Source organism: Mandrillus leucophaeus, unplaced genomic scaffold, assembly GCF_000951045.1.
Source record: "Mandrillus leucophaeus isolate KB7577 unplaced genomic scaffold, Mleu.le_1.0 Scaffold108, whole genome shotgun sequence".
Lineage (NCBI taxonomy): Eukaryota > Metazoa > Chordata > Mammalia > Primates > Cercopithecidae > Mandrillus > Mandrillus leucophaeus.
This window is the reverse complement of record NW_012098987.1, coordinates 1,202,328-1,217,938: the sequence shown is the minus strand read 5'-3', so window position 1 is coordinate 1,217,938 and position 15,611 is coordinate 1,202,328. Positions and strand designations below refer to the sequence as shown.

The 15,611-nt window shown below is 35.7% G+C and overlaps 1 protein-coding gene across 4 annotated transcripts in view; it reads left to right on the top strand.

Annotated features, from left to right (window-relative positions):
- The window catches only part of FAM214A (family with sequence similarity 214, member A), a 99,476-nt gene that overhangs the window by 65,124 nt on the left and 18,741 nt on the right, over nucleotides 1–15,611 (top strand). For all 4 annotated transcript variants that reach the window (XR_001006720.1, XM_011986420.1, XM_011986412.1 and 1 more), the window contains 6 exons: nucleotides 1,761–1,963; nucleotides 2,290–2,415; nucleotides 3,175–4,987; nucleotides 8,320–8,433; nucleotides 12,620–12,699; nucleotides 13,564–13,672. Coding sequence is in view for 3 of the 4 variants with exons in the window: in XM_011986420.1 (XP_011841810.1) it covers nucleotides 1,761–1,963; nucleotides 2,290–2,415; nucleotides 3,175–4,987; nucleotides 8,320–8,433; nucleotides 12,620–12,699; nucleotides 13,564–13,672 (2,445 nt within the window). In the remaining variant the exon portion in view is untranslated. The remainder of the gene's footprint in view (nucleotides 1–1,760; nucleotides 1,964–2,289; nucleotides 2,416–3,174; nucleotides 4,988–8,319; nucleotides 8,434–12,619; nucleotides 12,700–13,563; nucleotides 13,673–15,611) is intronic.

Here is a 15,611-nt window from a genome sequence, read left to right as displayed (position 1 = left end):
TTTATGTTCATCATCACCTTTATTTCATTACAATTATAATTATCACATTTCAATGTAAAATTGATCATAATCATAAAGAGAAAAAAATCCAAATCCTGGACCATAGCTAATAAACTTAGCTCTCAAATAAGGCTCTTGAAGGCATTGCAGGTAGTTTTGCTGATCAGTGGGGAGGTGGGCACCCAGTTTCATACCGGCCATCTCATAAGCTGGATTTAAGACTATCTATGCTGTTGGATTTTACTTTGTTTATTTATTTATTTATTGGAGATGGAGTCTTGCTCTGTCGCCCAGGCTGGAGTGCAGTGGCGCAATGTTGTCTCACTGCAACCTCTACCTCCTGGGTTCAAGCAATTCTTCTGCCTCAGCCTGCTGAGTAGTTGGGACTACAGGTGCGTGCCACCACACCCGGCTAATTTTTGTATTTTCCGTAGAGATGGGGTTTCACCATATTTGCCAGACTGGTCTCCAATTCCTGACCTCGTGATCCGCCCTCCTCAGCCTCCCAAAGTGCTGGGATTACAGGCATGAACCATGATGCCCGGCCTGCTTTATTTTTAGAATCTCAACCCTGGCTCTTCCACTTTGTATTGTTATTCATTTGGTAAATTGATGTTGTTATGATTATTTTCCCCACATTAACCAATTTCCCTTTTGTATTCCTTTTTTTTAATGGTAAGATTTTTGTGTAACATTGTTCAAAATATTTTGGTGTAGGTAGCAAACAATTTGCTTTAAGAATTTTTCTCCCACTTATTAGTTTCTCAAATGTGATCCAAAATTTTAAACTTTAAAAATCTTGTCTATTTTGAGGCCAGGCGTAGTGGTTGGCCTGGCCAACACGGTGAAACCTCATCTCTACTAAAAATACAAAACATAGCTGGGCGTGGTGGTGGGTGCCTGTAATCTCAGCTACTCAGGAGGCTGAGGCAGGAGAATTGCTTGAACCCGGGAGGCAGAGGTTGCAGTGAGCCAAGATCATGCCATTGCACTCCAGCCTGGTCAACAAGAGTGAGACTCCATCTCAAAAAAAAAAGATCTTGTTTATTTTGAGTGTTTAATGAAAATGAGTTTTTAATATTTTCGTGTTCAGATTTAAGAAGTAATCTTTCCTGTGAAATGATGAAATGAATAAAGTAGTCAAGGCTGGGCCAACTCAGAGGCCTGTCAGACATTGGATATAGCAGTTCTTTTTCCACAAGGTAGAGCAAAGATACACTCCTGAAGAAAATTTGCATTACAAATGTTCAATACAGCCGGGGCACAGTGGCTCATGCCTGTAATCCCAGCACTTTGGGAGGCCAAGGTAGGCAGATCACCTGAGGTTAGGAGTTTGAGATCAGCCTGGCCATCATGGAGAAGCCCTGTCTCTACTAAAAGTACAAAAATTAGCCCGGCATGCTGGCGGGCGCCTGTGATCCCAGCTAATTGAGAGGCTGAGGCAGGAGAATCGCTTGAACCCGGGAGGCGGTGGTTGCAGTGAGCTGAGATCGTACCACTGCACTCCAGCTTGAACGACAGAGTGAGTCTCAGTCGCAAAAAAATAAAATAAAATAAATGTTCAGTACTAATCATTGCACTCTAGAGCTCACTAGCATAGATCCATTATTAAATGAGGAAACCTAGATAGCATTCTGAGCAAAAGCTCTACAATAGATGACTCATTTCTCATACAAATGTCTACTTTACAATTATAATTTTCTATAATACAAAATTAGGTGGGTTTTTGAGACATTTTGCTTATATTCATTTTCTCTAAGTGCCGCCAAGCCAGACGAACTAGGTCTGAGGTCACGTTGTTGTGGAAGAATAACCTTCCAGTCATGGTGGAAATGATGCTACTACCAGACTGCTGCTACAGCGATGATGGGCCCACCACAGAGGGAATTGATCTAAATGATCCTGCAATTAAGCAAGATGCATTATTATTAGAAAGATGGATCTTGGAGCCGGTTCCTCGACAGTAAGTTGTTGAACGTTAGTTCAGAGTTGTTCTTGGTAAATCACGTTTGCCATTACTTCCTATAAATTATTTTAATGTATCATGTCTTTTAATTCCTCTGTTTATGTAATAAAATTGAGATAGTATTTATATTTGGCACTAAATATGAGTAAATGTAGTACTTACATTTAGTAGTTGTGACTTCAAGTGACATCGTAAGTGCATTCCTATGCTCTTCAAAGCACAAATCCTGAGTGATAAGTTTATGGATATCAGCTTCTGCCATTCTAAAATTCAGTCATTTTGTACGTGCTTACATTTAAATTATGCTTTGTTACTTCCCTTAGGAATGGTGACCGATTTATTGAAGAGAAGACACTTCTGTTGGCTGTCCGCTCATTTGTGTTTTTTTCTCAGTTAAGTGCGTGGCTGAGTGTTTCTCATGGTGCTATTCCACGAAATATTCTCTACAGGTATGTCTAGGGCCAAAAAAAAAAAAAAGGACAGTGCATATTCAAACACCTTGGTTAGCAACCGAATGGTATTTTACCTTTTAAATGGATTATTTCCTGCAATTCTAAATATAAATGGATAAAATTTACTGAGGTTTTTCAAAACAAGTTAGAGAGATTTAGATTGAATCAGTATAAATTTTGTTTGTTGTATTAAATTTGATATAGAATAATATCAAGAGAACTTTTAAGCTTACTTTAGAGAACCAATGGACTTAATGCTACTATTATAAAGTAGAAAAGTTTTCTGGGCTGCTGAATTTCTGTGTTTTACTTAATTTTTGGCATCTTGGATAATGTTAACAGGCTGTTAGCAATTAGCTGTTTAGCTAATTGGCTTTTTAGGCAAATGGCCATGAGATAGGGTGTCTCTTAATCACCTTGCACAATAAAATTAGCTGAATCCATTTATGTACTAGTAATTACAAAGTCCTTTTTTTCTGTTTTAACAAATATTTTTAAATTATAATATTCTTGAGCTTTAATGCTTAAGTGATCTGTGTTCTTAAAAAGGTCATCTCTTCCAAGCATAAGCTATTGTATTACTTACATTGGTTTTATCAGAATTATATGCATGGTAATATGGCTAAAAGTAAACCTCAGTGGTAATTAATGCAAACAAAAATAAGTGTATGACTGCTTTACATTTACAATAATATGCAATAATAAGGATATAACCTTTGTAATCCATTAATACAGTATTTTTCTGTGTGATTCTAGAATCAGTGCTGCTGATGTAGACCTACAGTGGAATTTTTCACAGACTCCAATTGAGCATGTGTTTCCTGTTCCTAATGTTTCTCACAATGTTGCCTTGAAAGTCAGTGTTCAGTCCTTGCCCAGACAATCTAATTACCCAGTTTTGACCTGCAGTATTCACACTAATATTGGCCTTTATGAGAAAAGAATTCAACAACATAAACTTAAAACCCATCAGCACCATAATCCAAATGAAGCAGAACAATGTGGTACAAACAGTTCACAGCGTCTGTGTAGCAAACAAACTTGGACCATGGCACCTGAAAGTGTATTACATGCAAAAAGTGGCCCAAGTCCAGAATATACTGCAGCTGTCAAAAACGTCAAACTATATCCAGGCACTGGCAGTAAATCTGACCATGGGACATCTCAAGCCAATATTCTGGGCTTTAGTGGTATAGGCGATATAAAATCACATGAAACATCAGTGAGAACTTTAAAATCATTTTCAATGGTTGATTCCAGTGTCTCTAACCGCCAGAGTTTCTGGCAGTCAGCTGGTGAGACTAACCCTTTAATAGGCTCTTTAATTCAGGAGCGGCAAGAAATCATTGCAAGAATTGCCCAGCATTTGATTCATTGTGATCCAAGCACTTCACATGTTTCTGGACATCCATTTAATACTCAAGAGTCTAGTTCACTCCATTCAAAACTTTCCCGTGTTTCACAAGAAAATGAGAATGTGGGAAAAGGTAAAGAAACTTTCTCCATGTCTTTTGGTAATCCAGAGTTTACCTCCCCAGAAGACAGCAATGAGGGGAAAATTCGACTAAAACCAGAAACTCCTCGAAGTGAAACTTGTATTTCTAATGACTTTTCTTCTCATATGCCTGTTGGAGAGACTAATCCTTTGATAGGCTCTTTACTCCAGGAGCGGCAAGATGTTATTGCAAGGATTGCTCAACACTTGGAGCACATTGATCCAACAGCATCACATATCCCCCGGCCGTCATTCAACATGCATGACTCCAGTTCAGTTGCATCTAAAGTGTTTAGGAGTTCATATGAAGACAAAAATTTGTTGAAGAAAAATAAGGATAAGTCCTCAGTTTCCATTTCTCACACAAAATGTTCCTTGTTAGGAGACACCAGTGATGGGAAAAACTTAGTATCTAATAAATGTTTTACTTCTTTTAAAAATAATAGTAAAGAAAAGTGTTCTTTGAAACGTCAAACAAGAAATCAATGTCAGAACAATCCTAGTGAAATCATCCAAAGTACATATCAGGAAACACGGAACAAAAGTTCTAGTTTGTCGACTTCCTCAATTTTGTCTCAGCACAAAGAAAATAACTTAGATTTGACAAACAGATTTAAGGAGCAAGAAATGAGCAATGGAACTGATAAGCAGTATTCAAATTGCAGCAGTATTGACAAACAGATTTGTACAAATAAGTATAAGGAAAAAATAATAAATGAGAACTATAATCCAAAATTCTTTGGCAATCTTCAATCTGATGATTCAAAGAAAAATGACTCAAAAATAAAAGTTACTGTGTTGGAAATGTCTGAATATTTGAACAAATATGAAAGCATGTCCTCAAATAAAGACTCAAAAAGGCCTAAGACATGTGAGCAAAATACTCAACTTAATAGCATAGAGAATTATCTCAATAAAGATAATGAAGGTTTCAAATGTAAAAAGTCAGACCAATTAAAAAATGAACAGGATAAGAAAGAAGATCCAACTAATGAAAAATCCCAAAACTATTCTCAGAGAAGTATACAAGACTGTTTGTCTACGTGTGAGCAACCAAAAAATACAGAGGTATTGGTAAGTAACATCTAATATGTCAAATATAATTCTGAAATATTTGTTATGATTTAAATTTTGTTCACAGGAGATCTAGTTATAAAGTCCCAAGGTTCCATTATCTATAGGACACACAATCTGATACAGCAATAAACCTACAGAACTAGTATTAACATCCTTGCAAATAACCCACTCTCTTAAGAACAAAAAGTAAATGGAGGAAATAAAGATCAGGCTGTTTAAAAACTAGGAAGTGGTACCTTTTTTTAAAGCTATTAATAGGACAGTAATTGTTTTCATGAGGTGTTAACGTCTGTTATTTAGGTCTTTTAGCTCTGTTCTCCGCCTGCTCCCCCATCTTAAAGGCCTCTTTTTCTTCTAGTCAGAAGCACCCAGGCCAGGCACAGTGACTCACAGCCTATAATCCCAACACTTTGGGAGGCCAAGGCAGAAGATCGCTTGAGCTCAGGAGTTGGAGACCAGCCTGGGCAACATAATGAGACCCTATCTCTACAAAAAAAAAAAAAAATTAAAAATTAGCTAGGCATGGTGGTACATGCCTGTAGGCCTAGCTATTTGAGAGGCTGAGGTGTGGGAATCACTTGAGCCCAGGAGTTCAAGGTTGCAGTGAGCTATGATTGTCCCATTGCATTCCAGCCTGGGTGACAGAGTGAGACCCTGTCTCAAAAAAACAAAAACAGAAAAAAACCAACCAACCAAAAAAAAACACAGAAGCACTCAGCTTTTTAATATTTGATCTGTAATGTCAAGAGAATACTATATAATATTTATAAAATATTACTAGGATTTTGTATGTTGCTTGTATATAACGTTCAGTTATATTACATATTAGGTTTCTGCAAAAGTAATTGAAGTTTTTGCCACTGAAAGGAGTGGCAAACCTCAATTGCTTTTGCATGAACCTAATAGGATACTTGGTTCTTTGTGGTACTTCACCATATGGGACAGGTAGGACAGTTATGAGGAAACTGGGACTCAAAGAGAATAACTGACATACCAGTAGCTGTACAAAGTCCTTAGTGATTCAACTGGCACCCTCACCCCAGTCTCTTGACTCCGAATCCAGGCTCCTTTCTACTACCTGACAATAATCAAGGACAAATTTGTGGACTATACAAGTCCTTGGTTCATCCCTCCTGTTGAGAAAACAAATTAATCCCTCCTGCTGCCCTTTTTTGTTTATTTCAGCACTTACAAACAATTCTTGGAGTGTAAACAAGAGTCAGAAATCAAATTTGTATTAGCTTAATGTATTATTTGTTAGCAGGTCCGACCCAATATTAGCGGTGTACCGATTGTGCTATGCCATTGGTCAGTTAATGACTTTCAAATTGTCTATAGGGAAATCACCAAGCTACTGGTCAAAACACCTGAGTTCTAGTCCTGGCTTCACAGTTTAGTCCTTGAGTGACTATAAATAAGTCATATTACTTCTAAAAACCTGTTTCCTCAATTTTACAAGACTCATGATTAATATCTTTTGCCTTAGAGCAGTGATAAACAATTTATAAATATTTTGTAGTCCTTAATGTACTATATACATAAAAGATATTTTAAGTTATTTTCATTTTATTTGATTTCCTACCGAACTACCTTTTAATTTCTAAAAATCATTAGGCTTCACTTTCCTTTACTTTTCCAAGCAGTATCTCAATTATATGGAAAACTTCTTCTTAAGTACCTTGATCCAAGTCTAAATGACCTTGGTTTGTCTTTTTTATCACTCAAATTCGTTTTTCTGGACATTTCAAAATTATGCCATGTTTCCAGTTTATATTTTTCTTCAGAAGATCTCGCCCTAACATGGGGTTTAATCAAATGGTAGTTTCCAATTTTCTAAAAGCATAATTGTCACAAAAACCTACACTGGCCTTAAGAATATTCGGTTCTTTTGATCCTGTTGTCTAATAGGGAGGCTTAACCCTGGCCATGGTATTTTTCAAGCCCACTAAAATTCATTTTTTTCATGTACCTGTTTTAAATATAATAAACAGTTTACTGTGTGCCCCATCTGAATATTTTACACATGTTGACTTACTTAATCCCTCTCACTTTGATATGAGATTAAGTGATTTTACTAACTCCAGTTTACAAATGAGGACCTTGAGCTAGGGAAATTACATAACTTGCCCAGGTCACAAACTAATAAATGGTAGAGCCAAGACCCAGAATAGTATTTTATAATTTTTATTCATGTAATTTTTATGAATTTCTGATCTTTGGGTATAAACTTGTCCAGTCCTTAAGAATTAACCTATTTCTTGTATCACATCAAAAACATAGTGCTGTGACTGCATTATATATAATTTTAAATTTACAGTGTTTCTTATATTTCTGTATGATGTTCCACCAAATTATATCATCTGAAAATGGTTTTAATATTGACATAGTTTTATATTTTTCATTATACTAGTATTTATATAATATACTAACATTATACTAATTTTTCCTGTGAGTACAGTAGTCACCCCTTATCCATGGTTTCCTTTCCATGGTTTCAGTTTACTCATGGTCAACCAGGTCAGAAAATAGGTGAATACAGTACAATAAGATACTTTGAAAGAGAGAAAGACTACATTCACACATAACTTTTATTACATCATATTATTATAATTGTATTTTATTATTACTAATCTCTTATTGTACCTAATTTATAAATTAAACTTTAGGATAGGTATGTATAGGAAAATATATATATATTGTTTGGTACTACACGTGATTTCAGGCATCCACTGGGGTTCATGGGATATATCCCCTGAGCATAAGAGGGGACTACCATAGTAGTTTTTTCACAAATTGAAATAATCAAATATTAGCTTGCTAGATGATAAATTCTGAACAAACATGAACATATAAGGCATTTATATTTGGACATGTTTTCTTTAGAACTTAATTCAACATATTACAATAACCATTTTAGACATTATTTTCCAACTGAAATATATATATTGTGTGTAAACATAAGATGTAGATATACAGGTTGAGCATCCCAAATTTGAAATGTTCCAAAATCCCAAACTTTTTAATTGCTGACAAGGTGCTCAAAGGAAATTTTCATTGGAACGTTTCAGATTTGGGATTTTTGCATTTGGGGTGCTTAACGGGTAAAGTATATAGGATGCAAGTATTCCAAAATTAGAAAAAAAATCCGAACTTCTAAACACTTCTAGTCCCCAAGTATTTTGGATAAGGGATATCCCACTTGTATATCACCAAGTTCACCAGCAATACCTCAGAATGTATTAGGCACGAGTCTAAAAATGAAAAAGCTGTCCACATTCTTTAAATGGTATTTAAATATTACAATTAAAATCTAATTATTTTCCTAACAGAGGACTACACTGAAACATTCAAATGTCTGGCGAAAACATAATTTTCATTCCTTGGATGGAACTTCAACCAGAGCCTTTCATCCTCAAACTGGTTTGCCTCTTCTTTCAAGCCCTGTAAGCTTTTTTTTTTTCTTATCTCATGCTTAGAACTTGCACACATCTGAAAGGTTTACAAATAATTTCATTCGAATTTTAATTGAAAAAAATTTAAATATCTTTAAATTTCCAGTTATGAAACATTTTATTTTTTGATCACACATTTAACAGCTATGTGATAATACAGGGAAAGACAAAAATGTGAATAAAAATGAAATGTATTAGAGTTATAAAATTTCTCTGAAATTCTTTTGCCTAACATTTTAACTGTTACTAGATGTGAAAAAAGCAAAAACCATCAAGTGGATTTGTATCTTACTGATACCACTAACTGGGTCATCTGCAAGTTAAATCTATTGCTGTTTTTGATTTGGAATCCCTTCACTTAATCATCTTGAGACATATAAATCTGTCCACTCCTCAATTACAAATAGATTTACAGATCTGAGTGCAGTGGTTAAAAGCATCACTTTGGAGTCACATTGACTTCCCCCTAGTTATGCGACACAATCTCTTGGAGTCTTAGTTTCCTCATATGTAAATCAGGATGATAATGTCTACCTTAGTGTTGTGAGGATGGTTAGTATCATCCCTCTTTCATGTAAGCAGTCAGTAGTTAGTTGGTATGGCTACCATTTCAGTTAAACTTGAGGTAAGCAGTAAATTGTGTAGCAGAACTAAAAATCCTTTTAATTTGCTACAAACGTATTTTTAGTTGTGTGTGTTCTTTAGTAACTAGAAAAATACAGTATCTTGTGTATGTTCAAAAAATAATTATTGGACAATAGATGCAGAATTTAAATGTATAACGTGGACCTCAGGCTTCTATTTTAGAAAAATTAAAGTCCAAACAACTTTTAAAAAATTCCAAATGGTTTTTGCTGTTTTTTTTTAAAAAAATCTTATGGGTACATAATAGTTGTATGTATTTATAGGGTACGTGTGATGTTTTGATACGGGCATACAATGTGTAATGATCAATTCGGGGTAAATGGATTATCCATCACTTCAAGCCTTTATCATTTCTTTATGTTAGGAACCTTCCTATTTCACTCTTATTTTTAAATATACAATAAATTATTGTTAACTATAGTCACCCTGTTATGCTACCAAATACTAGATCTTATTCATTGTATCCAACAGTGTTTTTGAACCTATTAACCATTCCCACTGTATCCCTGCTTCCTCACAACTCTTCCAAGCCTCTGGCAACCATCCTTATACCCTTTATCTTCGTTAGTTCAATTGTTTTTGTTAAGCTCCCCCATATGAGTGAGAACATGGAATATCTGTCTTTCTTGCCTGGCCTATTTCACTTAGCATAATGTCCTTCAGCTTCGTTCATATTGTTGCAAATGACAGGATTTCATTCCTTGTGTGGCTGAATAATATTCCATTGTGTATATACTACATTTTCTTTATTCATTCATCTATTGATGGACACTTAGGTTGCTTCCATATCTTGGCTGTTGCAAATGGTGCTGCAGTAAACATTGGAGTGCAGCTCTCTCTTTAATATACTAATTTCCCTTTTTTTTCCTTAAGATATATGCCCAGCAGTGGGATTGCTGGGTCATATGGTAGTTCTGTTTTTCATTTTTTGAGGAACTTCCATAGTCTTCTCCACAGCGGCTATACTAATTTACATTCCCACTAATAGTGTATGAGGGTTTCCCTTTTGTTCCATTCTTGCCAGCATCCATTGTTGTCTGTCTTTTGGATAAGAGTCATTGTAACTGGAGTGAGACAACATCTCGTTATGGTTTTAATATGCATTTCTCTGGTTAGTGGCATTGAGCATTTTTTTATATACCTGTTGGCCATTTCCATGTTGTCTTTTTTTTTTTTTTTGAGACGGAGTCTCGCTCTCTTGTCCAGGCTGGAGTGCAGTGGCCGGATCTCAGCTCACTGCAAGCTCCGCCTCCCGGGTTCACGCCATTCTCCGGCCTCAGCATCCCGAGTAGCTGGGACTACAGGCGCCCGCCACCTCGCCTGGCTAGTTTTTTGTATTTCTTAGTAGAGACGGGGTTTCACCGTGTTAGCCAGGAAGGTCTCGATCTCCTGACCTCGTGATCCACCCGTCTCAGCCTCCCAAAGTGCTGGGATTACAGGCTTGAGCCACCGCGCCCGGCCATTCCATGTTGTCTTTTGAGAAACGTCTGTTCAGATTTTTTTTGTCCATTTTAAAATAAAAACTCCAAATGTTTGACCTACCTGTGTGGTGATTTAAAATGCCCAAGAGATCAGGGAAAAAATTTTCAGCGTCTTGCTAGTGTAAAAAGCACTACAGACTTCTGGTCAATATGGTGGACTGAGTCAATATAGGAAGACACTTGCCCCTTCCCCCCACAGAGATTCTAGAAGAGGTATAATAACTTCCAAATGCACAACGTTGTGTAAGAGCAAGAAAGAAAAATTCCCAAGGAATAACCTGGGTCAAATTTTGCTCCGCTAGGATATTTGAACCTAAAATAGCACTAGGGTTCAATGCCCCTGCTGAGACAGGAGTCAAGGTTGCAAGTCTGTGACAATCTTAGCTGAGACCAGATTCTTCATAAAGCCAGGCACAGGGAAGACTGGCCTTCTCTAAATGAGAGAGGGGGAAAAAATATCCATCTATTTACTCAGGGGTGGAGTACATGGGAGGAAAGGAAGCACCCGAAAGAAATTGTACCTAAATCTAAGCCACACATAGTAGGGGTTCTGAATTTATGCTACCTGTGAGATTCAGAGATGTCTAGCTAAGAAATAGCCATAAAAACTAAAGAACCCATGAAATCCATTTAGTATTAGTAGGGGAAACATGAAACTATCCCACATCTGTAACCCAGGGCAGCAAAGATTTATTTTTATGGAAGATACCTCTTACTGAAGATGATCTTAGAGGAAAAAAAAATTACAGAGCACCTTAAAAGAATCAGCAGGAGCAAGAAATGGAAGGATGCACGTATAGGAACTCTGTTACCAGAGCAACTTGAGAGTTAAAAACTCTTTTAAGTGTTCTGGGAGAGAAATGAAGGCAAAGATAGGGAATTTAGATGAAAGAACATGAATTTGAACTAAATAGAAATTCTAGATATGAAAAATACATGAAGTGTATACACACACTTGCATACGCATACAGATGAATTAAACAGCAGACTAGGATCAACTCAATAGAGATTTTGTGAGTGGACCGACAAATATTTAGGAAGCACCTAGAATGAAGCACAAAAAGGAAGAGAAATAGTAAAACACGAAAAAGCCATAAAGAAAAGAGAATGAGATGTTCAATGTAAGTCTGGTAGAAGTTTAAAAGGAAAGACTAAATAGAATAAGAAAATGCAATATTAGAAATGAAGGTAGAGAACTTTGCAGAATTGAAGACATGAGGATTTAGATTGAAAATTTCACAATTAAGTTCTGACTACAGTAAATAACATGGTGCACTTGTACAGCTCTCCAAAATGTTGAGGTGGTTTAAATTTTCAGTGTCATCTGTCTCTTCAGTCACCAATTAGACCAGAGAGTCAGGTACACATATTTAATATTCTAGAAACAAAACTGTCTAACTTGTATGTTGTATATGATTTTACCTTTAATTAACATTTAGGTATTTTATTTTAGGATATTTTGAGCTAGGTGGTGTTTTGCTTTAAATGTAATCTGGTATACAATGATGGTTGAAAACCTAGGAGTGTAGTACTTTTCAAATCTATTCTCTGTAAAACATAGGATTCTTGGAAATGTTGCAGTAGGTGGAATGGGCAAAGAGTGGGCAGTGCTGGCGGGACCTCAGGCTCCTATCTGTATTTTTGTTTTTTTGTTTTTTTTCCTTTTTATTTTAAAGTTGGAAGTGTTTTCCACCTCCCCAAAAAATAGAGAAGTATATAAAAAAGCAAAATATTCTTTATACTATCTATTGGAATTCCATGCAATTTTTTCCATGTTTTTCCAAACAGGTTTTGGAAAAAACTGTTTCTGCTTCTTAAAAAATCAAAACATAGTAAAAGTGCTTTTATTAATCATCTGTTTTTTCAACACTAGTTAATAAAGTAAAAATAAGAACAATATGTAATGAACAGCATGATTTTAAATAAGCTATTATAGGAGAAGTTGTAGTATTTCAAAGATATGCTTAAATTTCATTTAAAAACTCTTTTATCAATTTGAGAAAGAAATTACGGGTTTTTTTTAATATCACAAATGATCATTTTGACTTTAGGTTCCTCAGAGAAAAACACAATCAGGTTGCTTTGATCTGGATTCTTCATTACTGCATCTGAAAAGCTTCTCATCTAAAAGGTATTTATCTCAAAATTCATTTGTGTGTTTCAAACAGAATTTCACAAAATTCTGGTCTTTAACAATAAATAATGTTGATTCTAAAAATCAGAATTGTAACAGGATTCTTATTTACAGCATGATACCATGTACACACACAGTTATTAGGGATGAGTGTGGAAGAAATTAAGGCAGTGAGTAGCAACTATATAGTGGTCATCATAATGAACTCTTACATTGGTTTTAACATGTAAGTGGTTTTATATATTTCTAGTTACTAACCTCTACTACCTTTCACTCTTTCAGGGGGGAAAAAAAAACAACCCTGGCCATTTTTTTCCCTGTTGGCAAATAATACTCTGATTATATTCTTTAGTGACAAAATTTTGCCCTTGTATTCTCATACTTAAAATAAGATTGATATAGAAGTCTGAATTATTATTTATTTCCAGTAGATGCCACTATGTGATATGTTCTAAATTCCACCTCGAAATCCTTTAGGATATGTGTATGTGTGTTTATAAAATATTGTAACAAAGATAAAATCTGATTGGGAATTTTAAACTTGAAATTTTATATTGTAAAATTTGGTAACATTAATATGGTAGTTTGAGTAGGATTGTTCAGATTTTCCTAATTTTGTACATAATATTATGTACAAAGTAATAATATTGTGCCTTGGCTTGGTGGCTCACACCTGTAATCCCCAGCACTTTGGGAGGCTGAGGCAGGACCATTGCCTGAAGCCAGGAGTTTGAGGCTGTAATGAGCTATGATGGTGCCACTGTACTCCAGCCTGGGTAACAGAGTGAGACCCTGTGTCAAGATTTAAAAAATAAAGTATTGTGGCTAATGTGTTCTTTTGCTGATTTGTTTTTCTAATAGTCCTCGACCATGTTTAAACATTGAAGATGATCCAGATATTCATGAAAAACCATTTTTGAGTTCTAGTGCTCCACCTATAACAAGTCTTAGTCTCCTAGGAAATTTTGAGGTAATGTGCTTTGAAACTGTTTTTTAAATGAAAATTTTATACCCTAGGTTCCAGGATGTCATTTTATGTCTTTAACTTTGGTTGTGAAAAAGAAATAAATAATTGTCTTTTTTCAAGCCTTGAAATCTTTTTACTTTATTTTCACAAGAAGGGAAGTCAGAATTGTTGGCACTGACATCTTAGATTTGGGTAGCTGGTAGTGGAGAAGAGAAGACCTGGTGAAATTAGGTTGGATTGAGGAATCTCGTACTGAAGCCAGGAGGATAGATTTGGCTACATCGTCCTACGTGGTAAAATTGGGTCTAGGACCCAGAGAAAATAATGGGGGACTATTAGCAGCCTCTTCATAATCAGGAAAGTTGATTTACAAAACCAAACGGTTCTCTGTACTTTATTTGCAACTTCTTTGTAAATCTACAGCTATTCTAAAGTAACAAGGTTATTTTTTAAAAATTCAAATAAAGATTTCTGATGTGTTTACTCCCAATATTTTACTTGGGGTCAAGTAGAAATCATGGGTTTCAATTGTCTGTAATTAGAAATCAGCTTAACCTTAAACATGAACGTGTAAATGACATTTTTGAAGTGATTTTAACTGGTGAGTTTTTTTAGGGGAAAAGAATTAAAATTTTGTGTTTTTAAGATAGTTTTACAGGAGTTGTGTTTTGATATATTAACCATTTGCTTTATAACTATTTTACTAGTGAAGCTATCTTTCAAAGTTTTAGTGGGAATGAAAAGATATTTCATGGTAAGTAAGTCTTTTCCATGTCACTTCCAAGGTATCAGTTCAAAGATGTCAAGCTTTCTATTCCTCTTTGTCATCAAATTAAAAGTGCATAGGCCATTGTGAGGGTCGGGTGGCTCTGCAGCCTTTGTACTACAAGAAATTTTTTTTATTGCTCCTCTTGAGGCATGCATGTACTACAAAAAATGTATAAGGGAAAAAGAAAGCAGTCTGATATGTGAAAAGTTTAGAAAAGGGAGTGTATTAGGCTGTTTTTGCATTGCTATAAAGAAATGCCAGAGGCTGGATAATTTTTAAGAAAAGAGGTTTATTGGCTCACAGTTCTGCAGGCTTTACATGAAGCATGGTGCTGGCATCTGCTTCTGATGAGGCCTCGGGGAGCTTTTACTTATGGTAGTAGGCACAGCGGGAGCAGGCAAATCATATGGTGAGAGCAGGAGCAAGAGAGCGAGGGGGGAGGTGCCATATGCTTTTAAACAACCAGATCTTGTAAGAACCTACTATTGCAAGGACGGAACCAAGCCGTTCTTGAAGGATCCACCTCCGTGACCGAAATAGCTCCTACCAGGCCTCCACCTTCAACATTGGGGATTACATTTCAACATGAGATTTGAAGGAGACAATATGCAAACCATATCAGGGAAGATAGTTAAAAATCAGTACACAGTTTTTTTCAGAGGATTCTATTTGTGCAGATATACATACATTTTTCAGGTGACTTAAGGAAGAAATAGAGATGCTCTGAGACTGTCCAACCCATAGGTCTTATTTATAATGAATTTGATGTTTTCTTAAGTAAATTACAGAAGATATTTCCTCAGCTTAGTGAATTTGACATTCTGTGCAATAAAAGATGGGGTTAGACTTGAGTCACTAAAATGACACATTAGACTTGTTTAGTGAAAACAGGGAAAGTCTTATCCCTGTAATGTTGTTGGGGGAAATCATCATCCTTAGACATTATTTGTGGGGCATTAGGTGGAGTCTGGAAATACATGGACACAGAATAACACCCAAATAGTCTAATAGCTAATAGTCACCTTTTCTTGCCACCATTTAGAGCAAGCTTGTCCAGCTTGGGGCCTAGGACAGCTTTGAATGCAGCCCGACACAAATTCATAAACTTTCTTAAAATGTTGTTAGATTTTTTTTGTGATTTTTATTAGGCTCATCAGCTATTGTTAATGTGTG